The sequence below is a fragment of the Haliotis cracherodii genome, unplaced genomic scaffold (assembly GCF_022045235.1).
Source record: "Haliotis cracherodii isolate W230 unplaced genomic scaffold, xgHalCrac1.p SCAF_24, whole genome shotgun sequence".
NCBI classification, from domain to species: domain Eukaryota; kingdom Metazoa; phylum Mollusca; class Gastropoda; order Lepetellida; family Haliotidae; genus Haliotis; species Haliotis cracherodii.
Window position 1 is genome coordinate 5,963,920 of NW_027266280.1, and position 18,441 is coordinate 5,982,360.

The 18,441-nt window shown below is 39.6% G+C and overlaps 1 protein-coding gene across 2 annotated transcripts in view; it reads left to right on the forward strand.

The window, feature by feature from the left end:
- The window catches only part of LOC139472254 (protein unc-13 homolog D-like), a 65,699-nt gene that overhangs the window by 4,089 nt on the left and 43,169 nt on the right, over positions 1–18,441 (forward strand). Inside the window, exon 1 of one of the 2 annotated variants that reach the window (XM_071254646.1) lies at positions 8,375–8,453. The exons of the other annotated variant lie outside the window; for it this stretch is intronic. Coding sequence (XP_071110747.1) covers positions 8,403–8,453 — 51 coding nt within the window. The 5' untranslated portion in view covers positions 8,375–8,402. Of the gene's footprint in view, positions 1–8,374; positions 8,454–18,441 lie in introns of those variants that run through there. 2 annotated transcript variants of the gene reach the window in all.

Below are 18,441 nucleotides of genomic sequence, written 5' to 3' on the forward strand. Positions count from 1 at the left end.
TCTAAGTGAAGGAAGGACTGATCTCACTGTCAACCACCCCTAAAAGTTGAATACTTAATCCTTCTAATGTTTCACGCCTGGCTGAAAATGTTGTTTGAACAAATAGTGGGAAAGTGGGGGTAGAGCCCTTTTACAAACTGCGCAATATTTATTCGACTTTTTGAGGCACACTCTGTATGTTGACAGCATGATCTTGAAGCACAGATCGACTTATGTGATAAATCGACACAAACATCTTCCACTTCGGAGTCAGTTGATGCTAACAGTATTTTCTGGTTTGGGATATAACTGGTTCACCCATAAGTATCTATAACTGGTTCACAAACATATCTTGAAGTGGTCCACAGATATACATGTTTAGCTGGTTCACATATGTATAACCTTTACTGGTTCACGCACACAGGCACGCACGCACGCACGCACGCATTCACGCACGCACGTACGTACGTACGCACTTCTTGATGAATTAGCGACGTTGCGAAGTAGATTCTTACACCCTTCTTGCCTATGCAAGAAACCAGAAGTTGTTCTCCATGAAGTTGTACGTGTTCTAATGTAATCAATGCCAATCATGAACGACAATCAAACAGTTAGGTATACCAACAATGGCGATTTAAAGATCAGTGTCTGGGTTACGACTTCCGTTTTCGCATAGGTACAAAATCACACATCAGAAATATTTTTACACATATATAAACAAAGAATATTGTATAATTCTAGCAACGGAAAATGGTCACGAGCGGCTTCAGAGGTTCATGTGTAATCACATCACTATAATTTATTGAGAATATATTGCCTCTTATTCCTCATACATGGCATAGTTGAACCCTAAATAACATCTCGCCGATTACAGGAATGTCACACAGAAATTGTGATTGATAAACACGGAGGACAAGTTACCATGCCGACAGGAAGCGCTTGTGTTCTATGGGTAACATCATCACTAATGGATGTTCCACGTATATTCATGGCCACTCACGCCCACATGATCAAGCGAAGTACTGCCCCATCTATTGCACTGACATACATTCAGTTTTCGGCCTAGGAAATGAGGTTAAATGGGGTTTAACGTCGTGTCAAAGATTATTGCACTTATATAGCGATTGTTGCGGTTGTGTTTGTGTGTGGCTCCTTGTACTAGTCCGGACTAATGCCAATTTTATAGTGCTAGTCCACTGAGATACCATGCCGCAGTTTAACATGAATACTCCACTTAAACACAGACTCCGATCCGACCAGTCCTAGTTTTAGTCCCTTGATGACGCGGCCGGGGATCGAACCCCGCACCTTCCGCTCTCCGGGCGAACGCTCTACCACTAGACCACGGAGACGGTCTCAGTCAAGGATATACACCATAGTGTTATTTGTTAACTCAGTGAAACAATTTCATATATGGGAAGATGGCAACAGAAAAATTGATAATTTAATTTTTCGCAATAGATATACCGAATTATAATCATGTTGATCATTTGAATGCATATATGATGAATGCATTATATGACAGCTGATTAATACTTTTCGAATATCTTTTCCTGTGGTCCTATCAGCGAACACGGTAAACGCAATACAGCAATACAGCGTGGTGATAGAACATATGGCAATAAGGCGTAGACCAATGCAGCATGGGTCCATGATGCGTGTGTCAATACCGTATAGGACATAATAACACAGAACAATACAGTATGTGTCAATATAACGACAATATAGCATAGCCCGGGACAATATATGGGGCAATACAACGTAGGGCGAACAGTGTAGGGAAATATGGTATGGCGCAATTTAACAGAGCGAGATGACATAGGGTATAAGCAGTCTAGGGAAAACGAACATAGGATGTTGAGTATAGGGCAATAAATAAAGCACAGGACGAATTAGTATGGACATTATAACAGGGCGATGCGACATGGGGGTACGCAGCCTAGGGCAAACCAACATAGGTATTCAACATAGGTCATGGACATAGGACATAATAGCCATACAGACATAGCAATACAACAGAGGACATTACAATACAGAGGAACATGTAAGGTCATGTAACTTAGGACAAATACATCATACGGCTTTAGAACAAGATGCAATGGAACATATGACAATATATAAGATAGCATAACAAATCGCAAAGAACAATGCGTGGTTTATTTCAGGATAAAAACATTGTTCTATCATGGCCTTTTCTGGAGATTCAACATGCGCTCGCAAATTCATGACGTCGTTTATTGGGAGACAATATTTTTGAGAGGGGAGTGTTAAGTGAGTTGTTCCCCATAGATGGGCTGGGCAACGCAAATAATCGTGATGGACGAACGATCGCATCCAAAAGCGTGAGAGACATGGCAATCGGTAAAAGTACAGGTAATCGACGCGAGGATTGTGAGAATATGCGGGAAATACCCACCTGTGCATAAAATGGACTTGTCCGACATTTCCGAGGTCGGATTCTATTCAGTGAGTCATCATTATTTTGATAAGTGTGAATATTATTAAAGCTTGTACACTTTATTAACATCCTTAAAGAGGCTGTGGATAATGTTGATATCTCATATAAGAAATAAACGACTCGTGGTCGTTGTTTATCGCACAGTAACATACTGCAGGGAGAATAAACTATGATCTCAAATAGTGACTCAGTACAGGTCACATGTTTAAAAACAGGCTCGTGCAGATAAGATTAACTTAACACACGAACTGCTGCTTGCACTGCATTCAAGTAACAGGTTGTAATCAGGTTGTAATCACGTTAAATGAGAAATCGATGCAGAATCTGCAACAAGCTTCCTGTGTTGTCTGGTTGTCGCCTCCCAGACATACCTCCTCATTATAAGATCGGGAGAACCGGATATGATGTCGTTCTCACTTCGCGTTTTATGTCAGTTATACTTTGTGCTAGGCCTCATGACCGGAAGTCACCTACCTTCACGAATCTCACAGTTATCTAAAACAAAACCTGCCCCCACCCCCTTCTCCAATTGATGTCGTGTGCAGATTTCCCCGGTATTTTTTTTTAAAAATCTTTTTTATTATTATTCCATTTCATGTATATTGTTACAAGTGTAGTTATTAACATGTATATATATGACAGTATTAACACAAGTTATAGTTTTCATAGGTGAGGACAGGCAGGTTGTGTAGGATATGTCGTCTTCTCAAACTGAGAGGGAGATTATAAATATTTGTTTACAAGAAATAGATGATTACTGATTAACAGGTAGTATGTTTCAACTGCTTCGTTAGATTATGAGATGTACGTGTTGCCATTTCTGAGCATATTGGTTAAATTGATTATTTTTCTTTAGCGATAAAACTTTCCAAACAAATTGTGTCTTTTAGTAGTGAAAGAAATTGCTCGAAAGATAAATCTTGTTTTATGTTTGATAAGTAGATGAATCTTTTTGCTAATATAATAATATGATTTGTTACATGGTTTTGAGTGGAAATACCAAAAAAGATATTAAGTTTCGAAAGGATAAAATTTGTTTGCAGGTTGTTATTTAGGAAGTTTTAAACTTTAAGCCAAAATTGTTGAACAGATTGGCAATCGAAATATACATGAGACATATCTTCAGAAGCAGTTTTACAGAAAGTACAAATATCTTCATCGACAAGTTTCATCTTGAATAATTCTTTCTTAGTGTAAATTATTCTGTTTATAAATCGATATTGAAAATCTAAAAGTTTACAATCGCGCGTGCATTTTCTATAACATAGAAGTAAATCTTTCAAATCCAAACCTTGAGCAAAAACCATATTCCAGTGTTCTAATGATTTCGGTACAGTATCCTTCCTAATTGGTTCATCATAAAAAGTCCTTGATTTTTTAACGTTATTAAAGAAGTGTTTACATATATTGTTCAGCTGAACTACATTAACATCAAGGGTTTTGTCTCTGATTTGAAATCTCCAACTCTTTGGAATATTGTTCAGTAATTTTTGAAAGTCTAGATAGGTTCCCTGGATCTTATATTTTTGTTTGAAATTTTCAAAACTAAGAAAACCGTTGTTGTCGCAAAGGTCTCTAACACTCTGGACACCTTGATTAAACCAGTTTTTTTTAATATAAGATGATTTAAATAAATGATTCAGCCAGATTGGATGATTCAGAATGTGGTCTAAATCATATTCATACAAACTCATTTTTTGGTAAAATATCTTCCAAGCAGACAATACATCTCTCCAATAAGGGTTGTCATGTTTAGATAAACATTCTACAGCATTAGAACCATGTTTGAAAAGATGTTTTAGAGGGAAGATTGTTGTAGAATCTTAATACTTTTTTATATACTTTTGAAATGAAGATAGTTTGAGAGCATTAATAAAACATTCAATATCTATCATCCTTAGACCTCCATCTCCATAATTTCTACTAATAGTTGATCTCTTAATTTTGTCGTTTTTGTTATTCCAAAGGAATCTAAAAATTAATGTGTTTAGGTTGGTAATAAAAGCTTTAGGTGGATTGGGTAGAGCAGAGAAGATGTGTACCAGAGTTGATATAGCAAGAGTTTTGGTAACCGTAATTTTTCCAATAAGAGTTAAGGTTCTTCTATGCCAATTAGCTAGTAGTCTATTAATATGTTCTAGTCTTTTTCTAGTACTGATTACCCAAAGGTTGTTCAATGATGTATTTAAAGTTATCCCTAAAATTTCAAAATCTCCCTTATGCCAATCAAGTTTAAAGTCTTGTGCTAAAACTAGATTACTTTCAGACAATGATCCTATCCAGATTGCTTTTGTTTTTTCTACATTTATTTCTACCGGTAGAATTTCCCCGGTATTGTGTGTACACTAGTCTACAAATTACAATTTGTTCAGAGAGACATGACGCATTCATTGGATATTTACTTTATAACGGGGCGGTCGGGTAGCCTAGTGCTTAAAGACCCGGGTTCGATTCCCGACATGGGTACAATGTGTGAAGCCCATTTCTGGTGTCCCCTGCCGCGATGTTGCTGGAATATTGCTAAAAGCGGCGTAAAACCATACTCACTTACTTTATAACAGTGAGTGAATATTGATTTACGCCGCATTTAGCAATATTCCAGCAAAATCACGGCGAATGACACCAGAATTGTTACTTTATGATAATGGTATTCATGCCATGGACTATTATATAACATACATACATATTTTCTTAAGCGTTAACTGTGAGAAATCAGTTTTCAGTTCACTTTGATTTATAATCAATGGCTTGGTTTTATTTGTTCGCAATTTACCGCGGAGAATGCTATGAATTGTAATACTAGCATGCTGCAAAAAATAAAAGTCAACTTTTATTTGAAGTTTCTGAATTTTGCATTTGATAATTTATGTCACAGACTTCTTCGTCTGGGCTGAGAGATACTCCCTTCACCTGAAATCGGTAAAATGATCCTTGACGTATAATATGTTTACTGACACGTGACTTGAAGGTCATTGAACAATACCTGAAACCTGTAAGACATAACCACGTGACCTAAATACGTCACAATAGACTGGCTCTTTTGCACACGACACAAGAGTGAATACCGTTTGTAAACACATCACGAAAGGTCAATAAGGATAGAAAACCCCGTAACACTAAAATTAGAACAATAATGTGTCTTTGTGTGATGAATAAGCTATTGGTTTGAGAGATCGACTGGTACCTTTAAGACACCCATCAACTTGATGCTTCAAGATACACGCTTTTTGTCTCGAAACGTTAAAAAGCCTCTGGCTTTATTTGGAAATCTCTGACGAGTTATTTTAAATACAAATAATTAGACAAACATTTCGTTAATGATATGGAGGTGGGGTCTAGGGGTCGAATTAAAAAATATTTATTTCAGAAAATACTGGACACGATCATTTTGCCCGAGATATTACATTAACTATTGTTCACTGGCACACTGGAAGTCTTGACAAACATGTGTTGTGAAATAAATATCTCCGTCTTTCTGAGATAAACTATCGGCCAAAAGAAAGTATACACTTCAACACTGGGTTTCCCAAACTAATGACAGAAGCTATAACAACGTTCTAGGGTGAAAACAGTCTCCTAAAAAGTCTAAACTTAAGGTCCACAAACACAGCTGTTTAGTATTGTAAACCACTGTTTTCCCACTGACCCACCTGGGGAGGTGATGAAGGGGGTTTCAATCTTACGTGTCCTGACTTCAGTTGCCTGCATGCTGCACGTGGTCTTTCTCTCACCAACAGACCGAGACTACCATATTGTTTCACTATAAAATGTCCCGAGTTGTTTTACTCTTTCTGGTATTTCTTGAATTTAGACTGTTCAGAAGTTACACAAAACACTCCCCCTAAACTACATCAACATCCAATTGACCAGTAAAGATCCGGGCTAGAATAGGTCTTCAGCAACCCATGCTTGCCGTTGAAGACGACTATGCTTGCGACTAACGGGATCCGGTGGTCAGGCTCGCTGACATGGTTGATGCATGTCATCGTATCCCATTTGTGTGGATCGATGCTCATAATGTCAATCACTGGATTGTCTGGTCCAGATTCGATTATTTACAGACCGTCGTCATATAGCTGGAATAATGCTGAGTGCAGCGTTAAACAAATATACAAACAAACCATCGAATACCCATTTCTTGTTTGTTTTCATTTTAAGCCACTATCAAACATTCGTGTACGCTTGCTTTTCCCCAGACGTTTATAGTTGTATTGTTTTAAGCGGTATCCGTTAACACATCCTGTCTCTGCAAAAATCGCTCCACGCGTCACACCTTATACATTTTTTTTGAACGCAGAATACTCCTTTAAGACGTATATCGATTTTTAAAGTACCACACGATATGGCATATGCAATACTATGCAGAGATAAAATAATATTACATAATGCTAGAATAATATGACTACAACACCACCTGCTGTCCCCGTGTGTGATATGGCTGATGAGGCCTGTTCATTGCCTTATAAAGCTTCAGCTGACATGTCAGGGATTATATATGGGACAAAGTCGGCTCTGTATAAACATCCATTAATGGCTGTAGTTGTGTATCTAGTCATCGACAGTCTGTCATCAGATAGCTTCACTTGTATATCAAATGGTGACATTGATAAGGTGACAAGATGCCCAAAGAAGATATGTCACCATGTGTTGGTATTGACGAACGTTCAAAGTGTTCTTAATGTAGATTTAGTCTGTATATATATATATATATATATATATATGACCTGACATTTCCCCTATATTGTGACATGGTATGTCGACAATGGTCATGTACTGCACACAATCAAACGAAGTTTTGTTTGTTTGTTTGTTGTTTAACGTCCCACTCAGCAATATTATAGCTATATAAGGGCTGGTCTACATCTATTGTTATATTGTGTACAACAATGTACAACTTGGTGCCGTTGTACAAACCAGCCTTAGCGTTACGCCTGTCGTAATTCTATGTTAAGGTATGAGAGTTACGATCACCTTAGCGTACAACGGATCTAATACAACCAGGGGTGCGGCTAATGTTAAACGTGTGTACAATGTACAACTTATCTAACGTTACTCTATACAACAATGTACAAGTTATCTAGTACCGACAGATGCGCAGCTAATGTTACATGTATTTACAATGTACAACCTACCTAAAACAACCAGATGTGCACCTGTTACATGTATGTACAATGTACAACTTATTTGATACAACAAGGTGTGCAGCTAATGTTACCCGTATGTACAATGTACAACTTCTCTAGTACAAACAGGTATGTGGCTAATGTTACATGTATGTACAATGTACACCTTATTAAATACAATGTGAGCGGCTTATGTTACCCGTATGTACAATATACAACCTATCTAATACAACCAGGTATTTGGGTAATGTTACATGTATGTACAAGATACACCTTATTTAATACAAGGTGTGCGGCTTATGTTACATGTATGTACAATATACAACTTATCTAATACAACCCGGTGTGTGGCTAATGTTACTCTTTTGTACAACAATGTACAACGGATCTAGCACCGCTATGTGTTTGATCTCTGCCAGTCGATGCACGAGACTACAACAATGTACAACGGATCTAGTACCGTTATGTGTTTGATCTCTGCCAGTCGATGCACGAGACTACAACAATGTACAACGGATCTAGCACCGCGATGTGTTTGATCTCTTCCAGTTGATGCACGAGACTACAACAATGTACAACGGATCTAGCACCGCCAGGTGTTCCGGTGACACACTTACTGGTGTACATATGGCAGTAGATCATCTGCCAATAGCTGTCCCCCGTTGTCGCTGCTACAGTTTCCACTGGGACTAAACATATTGGGTTTGAACTTTATCACTGATGCTGTACATCACATAAGGTGATTCATATCGCAACAGCCACGGTGCTGCCAGCGCCATGTGCCGTTACTGACATCCCCCAGCCTTACACAACCGTGGAAATAGCTGCAGTATCTACGTCCAATGTCTGCCACGTACTGTATTTTCTACATCGACACTGAAGACTATCTTCAGGTAAGCATTGTGTATGTCTCAAATACTGTATGATACAATGACATATTTGTGAGAAAATCAATATTTGTCATGTTAGCCAAATAACGATACTTTTTAACAGTACTGTGAAGAGATGACGAATTTCAGCTGGCCACAGTACTATGAGCGGTGAAATTGACAGTCGTGAAACAATATTGTGAGTGTTAATACAAATTGTCATGGCATGGTTCTGTGAATGCGAATATAGACCACCATGACACATTGTTGTTAGCGTCGATGCATCTATACATGACACAAAACACCGTCGTCATCTAACAGACAGTCACGGTATTGTGAGTGTTAATGCAGACAGTCATGACACGGTACTGTGAGCGTTGATGTAGACAGCCAATTCACACAAGAACACTGCCATCTTTGATACAGACAGCTGCATCACGGAACCATGATCGTTGATGCAGATTGCCACGATACGATATTGTGAACATTGATGCAGACATGCGTTGACAAAATGGGTTTGCGTTCAAGATTATTCCACCGACGGAGGCAGTCTAATGTTCATTGACGTCACAATAGTAATAACGTAGCGCATCATTGTTGACACTAGGATTCCCCACATACGGCAAACCGTTGGAGAAGCCAGAAGGTTTGAGTATGTGGGAATTCCAGTCAAGAATATAGGTCTGTCCTTGTAAGACGCAACTAAATGGACCAGGTGGTCAGGCTCGGTGACTTGCTTGTCACTGTATCCCAATTGCTAGGATCGATGCTCATGACGCAATTAGAGTGACTGGTGCAGACACCAATATTTACAGGTTTATTTGGCTAGAACATTTCTTTGGATTGTGTTATTGGATTAATTTAGTTTCAAAATGAAATAAAATTGAACTCATGTAAGCAAGTCTAGCCTCTTTATAATATCAGTAATCCCCTCTAATGTATGCTAAATAAAGAAACGCACAGGTGAAAATATTTACATATGTCGTCATTGTTTCAAATGATATTTTGAGCCGTACGAAATATCTATGAATGTCGAACTTCACATGATGAAAGTCATAGTGTCTGTTGTCTAATCTGACTGACAAAAATGTCACACAAACGTTCACACACTGTGCTATGACAACGTTAACGTCAGTACCCGTCATGGCCGCTATTGGCCTGTATCACAGCTGTGCCATGCCTGCCCATTGGCTGAATGTGTTGCTGAATTTCGATCCTGTGGTATCCGTGCCCATTCAACCTAAACGGACGCGTTTCAGGCGGAGGTTGACGTAGTCTGACACGGCGCTCGAGATCATCCCATAGATCTTCAATTGGGTTTAAATCGGGCGATCTTGATGACCATGGAAGCATAGTAATCTTCTGATTCTTTGGAAATCCATAGTATCACGTGCAATATGTGATCGGGCGTCGTCCTGCTGAAAAAAACCCTCTCGTTAAGGGTCGATAGCGGGAAGCAGGTGACGTTGGAAAATTTCATTTCGGTAACGTAATGCTGTCAAATTGTCTTGCACGTGCACCAGGCTGGTTCTATGGTTGTAGTATATTACCGCCCACATCATGACGCTGCCATCTCTGAATGTTTCCACGTTCGTTTCGACGTCAATAGACTCGGGTTCACCCATCTCGACGTTGCAATAAAAGGCAAGATTTTTCATAAAGCCGAACTCTATGCCCGTGTGTCAGATTCCACGATGTCGTACCATAGCACCTTAATACGACATTTGGGCTTGAACAACCAAACTCACGAAAACGATGACGACCCTACGCAGACCAGGTACATTGGAGGCGGCGTGTGTCGCTGTAACGTAGACGGGAGACCCGGATCATCTTGTCCTGAGCTGCAGTTATATTTCTCGGTCTGCCAGATTTCTGGCGATCTCTTGTAGACCCGTGTCTTTGGTGCCTGTCCCAAAGTGCACGTTACAATGACGGGCTACTGACGACTGAGACGCAACAGCCTCTATACGTCCGATGGCGTTATTTCGAGTTGCGGGGTCTGGTCGTGACATATCGAAAAATACTTAGTTGAAGCAACAGCAGACAGTTTACCGAAGGAATGCCACCCTTTTAAATCCAACAACCCTACCCTCCATTTCCCCGAAAACCACGTGCGGAATGCATGCAAAATTATATTCCACGCTTTTTTCTTGACAATTTCGCAAAAACCGTTTTAAATATCAACGAATTACCAAACGACGCGTTCCAATCGTGAAACACTGTAAAGTATTATTTGTGAAATAAGTAACTTCATCAAACATATGACGCTAAATATGCAGAATTTTTATAAACAAATTCATCTGTGCGTTTCTTATTAGGGAGAGTATATTGGGGAAAGTTAAGTACAATAATATTTTGTAAACCAAGGTAATCAGAATTATATCCGGACAAATAATCCGCATCATGTTAATAAATTAGCTTATGAACGTTAATCAGATTAACTGTCGACTGTAATCTTTCAGCCAATCACGTGACCTATACACTTATTCTTCAGTCTGTGAACAGTGGTCAGTTATTCCGATTTTGCAGCATTATGGTAGATTCGAGCCTGTGGCCGAGTTGTCTCCCTTCTCCACTGGCGCTGTTTGAATTGTGTCTGAACTGCTGTGAGACCCAAGTCGGTAACATCGTGGTGTCATCATAAGGTCCAACCTGGCAGTTTTGGTCTTGTACAGATGCAAACACATCTGCCATTAAGTAGTACTTGTATTTTCGAAGTTAAAACCTGTTTTCCAAAATATGTGATCCGTAACTTAACACAAAGTACATCTACTGAGTCCAAAACTGCCAGATCTGCCATTCCAAGTTCCGTGTTATCTGTTTCAGCGCACGATCGATTCTGCATGTCTGAGCGAATCACTACCCGAATGCATCTACTATGTAACCAATCTATGGCATTGTAGCCGTTCTGATCGTATCTGTATGCGGTAGCTGTCTGAAGGTGTTTACTTCTATATGTGTCAGTTGGTCCAAAACATAATTTTCCATTTGCATTCCAAATATGTTCACATCTATATTGCAATGCGCCAGTTCTCTTAATGTTTTCCTCTCAATATTGCATTGTGTCAGTTCTCTGAATGTTTTCCTCTCAATATTCTATTGTGTCAGTTCTCTGAATGTTTTCCTCTCAATATTCCATTGTGTCAGTTGTCTGGATGTTTTCCTCTCAATATCCCATTGTGTCAGTTGTCTGGATGTTTTCTTCTCAATATTCCATTGTGTCAGTTCTCTGAATGTTTTCCTCTCAATATTGCATTGTGTCAGTTCTCTGAATGTTTTCCTCTCAATATCCCATTGTGTCAGTTGTCTGAATGTGTTCCTCTCAATATTCCATTGTGTCAGTTGTCTGGATGTTTTCCTCTCAATATCCCATTGTGTCAGTTCTCTGAATGTTTTCCTCTCAATATCCCATTGTGTCAGTTGTCTGAATGTGTTCCTCTCAATATTCCATTGTGTCAATTGTCTGGATGTTTTCCTCTCAATATCCCATTGTGTCAGTTCTCTGAATGTGTTCGCATCTATCTAAATGTACAGTGAACTGAAAGGAACCACTGATTTTAGTTCGATATAACCGTAGTTCGTTATAAGCATATAAACAGCATATATACAGCAAATGGGCGGGACCAAAAATATGTTCGTTATATCTGTCAGTTCGTTATAAGCGTGTTCGTTATAAACGTAATTTACTGTATGTCCACCTCAGTATGTCATTTGGTCACTTTATTTTCCGAACTGTGTTCACATCTAAATACGTCACTGTGTTTGTGTTGATCTCTATATACAACAGCTTCCTAAATGTGTTCACATCTAAATACGTCATTGTGTTTGTGTTGATCTCTATATACAACAGCTTCCTAAATGTGTTCACATCTAAATACGTCATTGTGTTTGTGTTGATCTCTATATACAACAGCTTCCTAAATGTGTTCACATCTAAATACGTCATTGTGTTTGTGTTGATCTCTATACACAACAGCTTCCTAAATATCATATTTTCAGACAATTGGAAATTTACATATTCACTTTGCCAAGCGCTATCTGTCCTGTTATCATTGAGCGAATGCGGTCGTGTTCTGTTATGCATATATTGTACAACACATGAAGCGTTGTGCACGCAAGACAGGAAGCTATGAATATAGGTCTGTACTCCACTTTCGACGTTGACATTTCTATCTTTTCGTGATGCATAAAACTGATTGTCATGATGTATCATTTGCATATATTTTAATAAAATATCTGATTAGTCCTATCAAAAGCATCATTGGAATAAAGGTGCATAGCATAGTATTTATATATGTATATATATATATATCCCTCCCTCTCTCTCTCTCTCTCGCTCTCCCCTCTCTCTATCTCCCTCCCTCTCTCTCTCCCCCCTATCTATCTCTCCCCTCGCCCTCCCCCTCTCTCTCCCCCCTCTCTCTCTCCTCCCCTCTCTCTCTCTCCCCTCTCTCTCTCTCCCCTCGGCAAAGATTCGGACAAATCGAAAACGAAGGTTTGACGTTTAGATCCACCCCAAACACATGACTGGATGAACGATTGTATTAATACCCAAGTGGTCTATCTAACAAATGTCAGCGAATAACCATCAATACATTATCCTCGCTGCCTCTGGTAACGTGCGTTTATCGTTCTGCAGGGATCTATTTTCTTCATTATATCAGATTATGTCAGATTATGGCATTTATCGCTAACGCCAAGGATGCGATCTAAATTTAAACCCTGTGGAAGCGAGTATGTCCGTGCTGTTCAGTATCTATGGCTACAAGCAGTATGTGGTGTCAGATTCCACCGAATGCATCCTGGTATTACGGAAGCCAATAAAAATCAGGAATGAGCACTGAGATTCAGACCATTCATATTACTGTTATAGCATGAGAATAATCAGTTCATTTTACTGTTAAGGCATTGGAATAGTCCATTCATTTTACTGTTATAACATGGGAATAGTGAATTCACATCACTGTTATAACATGAGAATAGTCCATTCATATTACTGTAATAACATGCGAACAGTCCATTCATATTACTGTTATAGCATTGGAATAGTCCATTCATATTGTTGTTATGGCATGCGAATAGTCCATTCATATTACTCTTATAATGTGAGGATTTTCCATCCATATTACTGTTATAGCATGGGAATAGTCCATTCATTTAACTGTTATAACATGGGAATAGTCCATTCATATTACTATTATAACATGAGAATAGTCCATTCGTAGTACTTATGTACCATGCGAACAGTCAATTCATATTACTGTTATAGCATTGGAACAGTCCATTCATATTGCTGTTATAGTGTGAGAGTAGTCCATTCATATTATTGTTATAGCATGGGTATAATCCGTTCATTTTTCTGTTATAGCATGGGGATAGCCCATTCATATTACTGTTATAGCATTGGAATAGTCCATTCATTTTACTGTCATAGCATGCGAATAGTCCATTCATTTTACTGTTATAGCGTGAGAGTAGTCCTTTCATATTACTGTTATAGCATGGGTATAATCCGTTCAGTTTACTGTTATAGCATGGGGATATCACTTTCATATTACTGTTATAGCATGGGGATAGCCCATTCATATTACTGTTACAGCATGGGGATAGCCCATTCATATTACTGTTACAGTATGAACTATATCATGAACATGTGTTTATGAATCACTATGAAATTGTGATGATATCAAGTGTTCGCGAAAGGATGCGCGTATAATTCTCGCACGCAAAGGCAAGTCCATCGTTCACCTGAAAATACACGGGAACATAATATGTGCAAATCAAATAGGGAATAGCATCGGACATCATGTTTGTCACTGATGCGTAACATTTTGAAATGTCCCCCACATGTCTGCCATAAAGCCTTTTGAAAGTTTTACTGAGGACTTGAATGTTGTAACCTTGATCACTTCTGAGCAAGAGTCGTATGATGTTCTTTGAAATCTTGGTAGAAGGAGCATGCTCTTTGTACCTAAAAAGTTGTGAAATATGGACACCAAAGACTGGAGCTGAAAGAGTGAGTGAGTGAGTTTGGTTTTACGCCGCTTTTAGCAATATTCAAGCAATATCACGGCGGGGGACACCAGAAATGGGCTTCACACATTGCACCCATGTCGGGATTCGAACCCGGGTTTTCGGCGTGACGAGCGAACGCTTTAACCACTAGGCTACCCGACTGCCCCTGGAGCTGCAAGAACAGTGCTCAACATGAAGGGAAATTTGACTTTTAGAAAGTTGAACTCGTCTTGTGGAGAGTGTTTTGTCACTCTGAATCTGTATGCATAGATCTAAGTATGAAGCCGGTCTCACTGGTTTCCGTTATTTCCAGTCCAGGTGGGTAAATCAGCGAAAGGGACTTGCTATCTGATGGTTATTAATCATCGATATGCCTGAAGCCTAAGTTAAACTTCTTTAATACCAAGGCCATAATGCCTTGTTTTGACTTTGCCAATCCGAAATTCCGATTCATATGCGTAAAGAAACAGATCCTCAAAGGAAGGGAGCACAATTGGTGCCCATGGGGATGCCTACTTCTTGCCTGATGTCTTTCCCCAAAATTTTACAAAGATGTTCTCAATGATGTAGTCCAGCATTTCAAATATTGTTTTCTCAGTAAACTTCAGATAACATTTGCTTTCATTTTTGCAAATTGCCATGAACCTCTGACGATGGATAGGTAACTGTATCTATGACACCAACAAAAGCCCCATGGATCAAAGAATGAAATTTTTGCTTAAGTTTGTCATGTGAGATATTGGTGTAAAGTTGAAAAATCAAATATTTTGACAGAACTGAAGATTGTAAGAAGTCAAGCAAAACCTTTGAGTCTTTGAGAATCCACATGATATTTATTCCACTTGTCTCAAATACTTTCTGTGATTATATAGAAAGTCCTTCCTTATGGCACTGTCACACTACAACGTATAACAGTAACGTATAGCGACATATGAGAATTTTTGCCAAAACGCCGCCAACGCTGAAACACACAATGGATAAGTTAGGTGTAAGTTGTATACGCTAAAGGCACCCTGGTATGCGTTGTAGTACGCCGAGGCTTAAAACCATTTCTGTGCGTGCACAAAATTTTCGGCGTATGGGAACGTATGAATTATACGTTAGGTATACGTTAGAGGTTCTCTCTACATACGTTTACATACACCAGATATACGTTACCTATACGCTGATATACGTCGACATAAGTTGGCTGAAGGTGACACTGTACAGCTAACGTACCTAACGCTTTCATACGCTGTCATAAGTTATGTATAAGTCAGTGATGCGCTCCTAATACGTTAGACATGCGTTATATGTACGGTGAACTCGTTATGTATACGCTATGGATACGCCAAAATCCTGGTTTTCGATGAAAGCTCGACGTATGACAGCGTACTGACTGTCTTTTACACGCTAGGTGCAAGTTACTCTAAAACGTTGTGGTGTGGGCCATTAAATGTGAATTGTTTGATAGGCATTACTTAGAAATGACGGATGACAAAGTAGACACAATTTAGGGATTTATCGTCACGATATGGCTGAAATACTGCCGATGTGACGTTAAATCTTAACTCACTCACTCACTCTTTAATATCTGTGAAGGCGACGTTTCGGTATAGATCCTTACACCTTTGTCAATCAGGATTGTATGTCTTATTTCCTTGGATGTATTAAGAATTCCATTTACCATTCCTAGTGCCCTGACTCAGGTACCAATCCGACAGTTTAAGGTCTTGCGTACCTCACACTGTCACGACTGCCTCGTGTCAAGCTTTATTGTCGTAATTGGTTCGTTATGGAGACATAAACTAACATTGCCGCTGTGAGCTACCAGGCAGCGAAGACCTTTGCGCCAGAGAAACATGGCGTCCAACTTGACGTTATCGCGATTAATGGTGCTCTGTCTCCCGTGTACAGCAGTGACACTGAGGACAGTCGGCGCTGAGACACTGCTTGACAAACTGGCTACTTAACGCGCCAGACTCAACAGGATGATGTGTTTATTTTCGGGCCACATCTCTACGACACGAGAGCATGCCATCTGGCATCGGCACCGTGCAAGAAACTGTACGTGGACAGTGTCACACAGGCAGTCTGATAGAGTTACACAGAATATATGACATTCCAGAAATGTAATGGTAAACAGAAGTATTTACTAAATATGACACATCGCTTGTCAACATGATGCTCGATGCTGTCCAACATTATTGTAGCAGGGCGTAGAGTCATCCCACAGATGACATGGTTACCTTGCTACCTTGTGACGGTGTTATCCTCTTTGGTCATGTGAACAAGGCGTCCGACCTCGGATAAGAAGGTCCGTGGTTCGAATCCCATCACGGGACTCGGAAATATTATGGTCGCTACATGACCGTTGCAGGGAGAAGAGACACCTTACTCACTGGTACTTACTTTAGTGGATCCGGTGGACAGGCCTGGTGACTTGGTTGACGTCACTGCATGACACGCCGACGGTGTGGATGATTGCCCTTGTTACCATACCTGATCCAGACGCCATTGTTTACAGGCCGCCGTAGTCTGGCAGGAGTATTGCATTATACCACAAACAAATAATTACCTTTTTATGGAAATTGTGTGAACACCTGCTGTCAACGCTGATTGTCATTGATCTGTTCATATAACTGTCATCTCTATTTTGCCAACGGAATCTTTACGGTAGATAATCAAGACTGGTTAATATCTTGCTTTGACGTCTTGAATTTAGCTCGTTTTATTCTACAGTTGAAATAAGGAAATTATATATTGAGAATATTGTTACTGGTTGTGGGTTCCCTTGTCACTTTTTTATTAAGGGTCAGATAACACAATATATTACGAACATTAACAGAAATAGTTCGAGTAAATCTTGAAACCGCTGTATATCTTGCTGGCATGTTTGCAGTCTATCATTGATAGATACGTGAGGTGAGGCGAAATGGGGTTTACGTCGCGTCCAAGATTATTGCAAATATATAGCGACGTGCATGCACGTGTGTGTGTGTGTGTGTCAGCTTGTACTAGTCCGGACTGATGCCGATTTATAGTGCTAGCACACTGAGATACCATGCCGCAGTTTAACATGAATACCCCACTCAGACACACTATACTAACTCCGAGCCGACCAGTTCTTGTTTTAGCCCCTTAATGCCGAGCGCCAGACAGCGTAACAACAAGTACCATCTTTTAACGTCTTTTGGTATGACGCGGTCGGGGATCGAACCCCGGACCTTCCGCTCTCCAGGCGGATGCTCTACCATTAGACCACGGAGGCGGTCGATAGATACGTAAAACAGTAAAGAAACCAATGGACTCATCCCTGCTCCATTCACAACAGTCGCTGCATGTATCATGGCGGTGGACACACGCTTTAACATGCACAGGGTTCTGAGGATGTAAATTAATAAATGTTAAATTACACATCTGCAGTACTCAATTGTCTTTAAATGTATAAAAGCTACATGAATTATACCGTTTTGTGTTCTCAAATACTTTACTTTAATGTGGACAGATTGTCGGTGGTTGAACATCAAGAAACCTATTTCTGAATCCCGCTTGTTCTTTGATTAGTTTGCCGTTGCTTTCAGTTCAAACAGTTAAACGAATATTTATTGTTGTAAGAAACATGTCAGCAAAAAGAGTGGTTGCAATTATCAAGATCGTTTCTAAGGCCACGTATGTGTATGACAACATGACACTATGACACTTCTCCATGCTGTTGGGTCGTCACTATATGGCTGAAATATTGCCGATGTGACGTTAAATCCCAACTCACTCACTCACCAAGCTGTTGGGAAATATCCCGTGGCGCGTGTCATGTGAAATAAATTATTCAGGTGCTGTAAATGCCGGGATCGGATGATTCCCCACATTTCAAACAGCCTACTGATTTGGTAATTCGTCACAGATAAATATATACTCAAGAGCGTCGTTAATACTGTTGTCTGTACATCTGGTAAAAGCATAGACTGTGGTCATCATCAAACTACTTCGACTTCGACAACGACTACAAAATATAGCG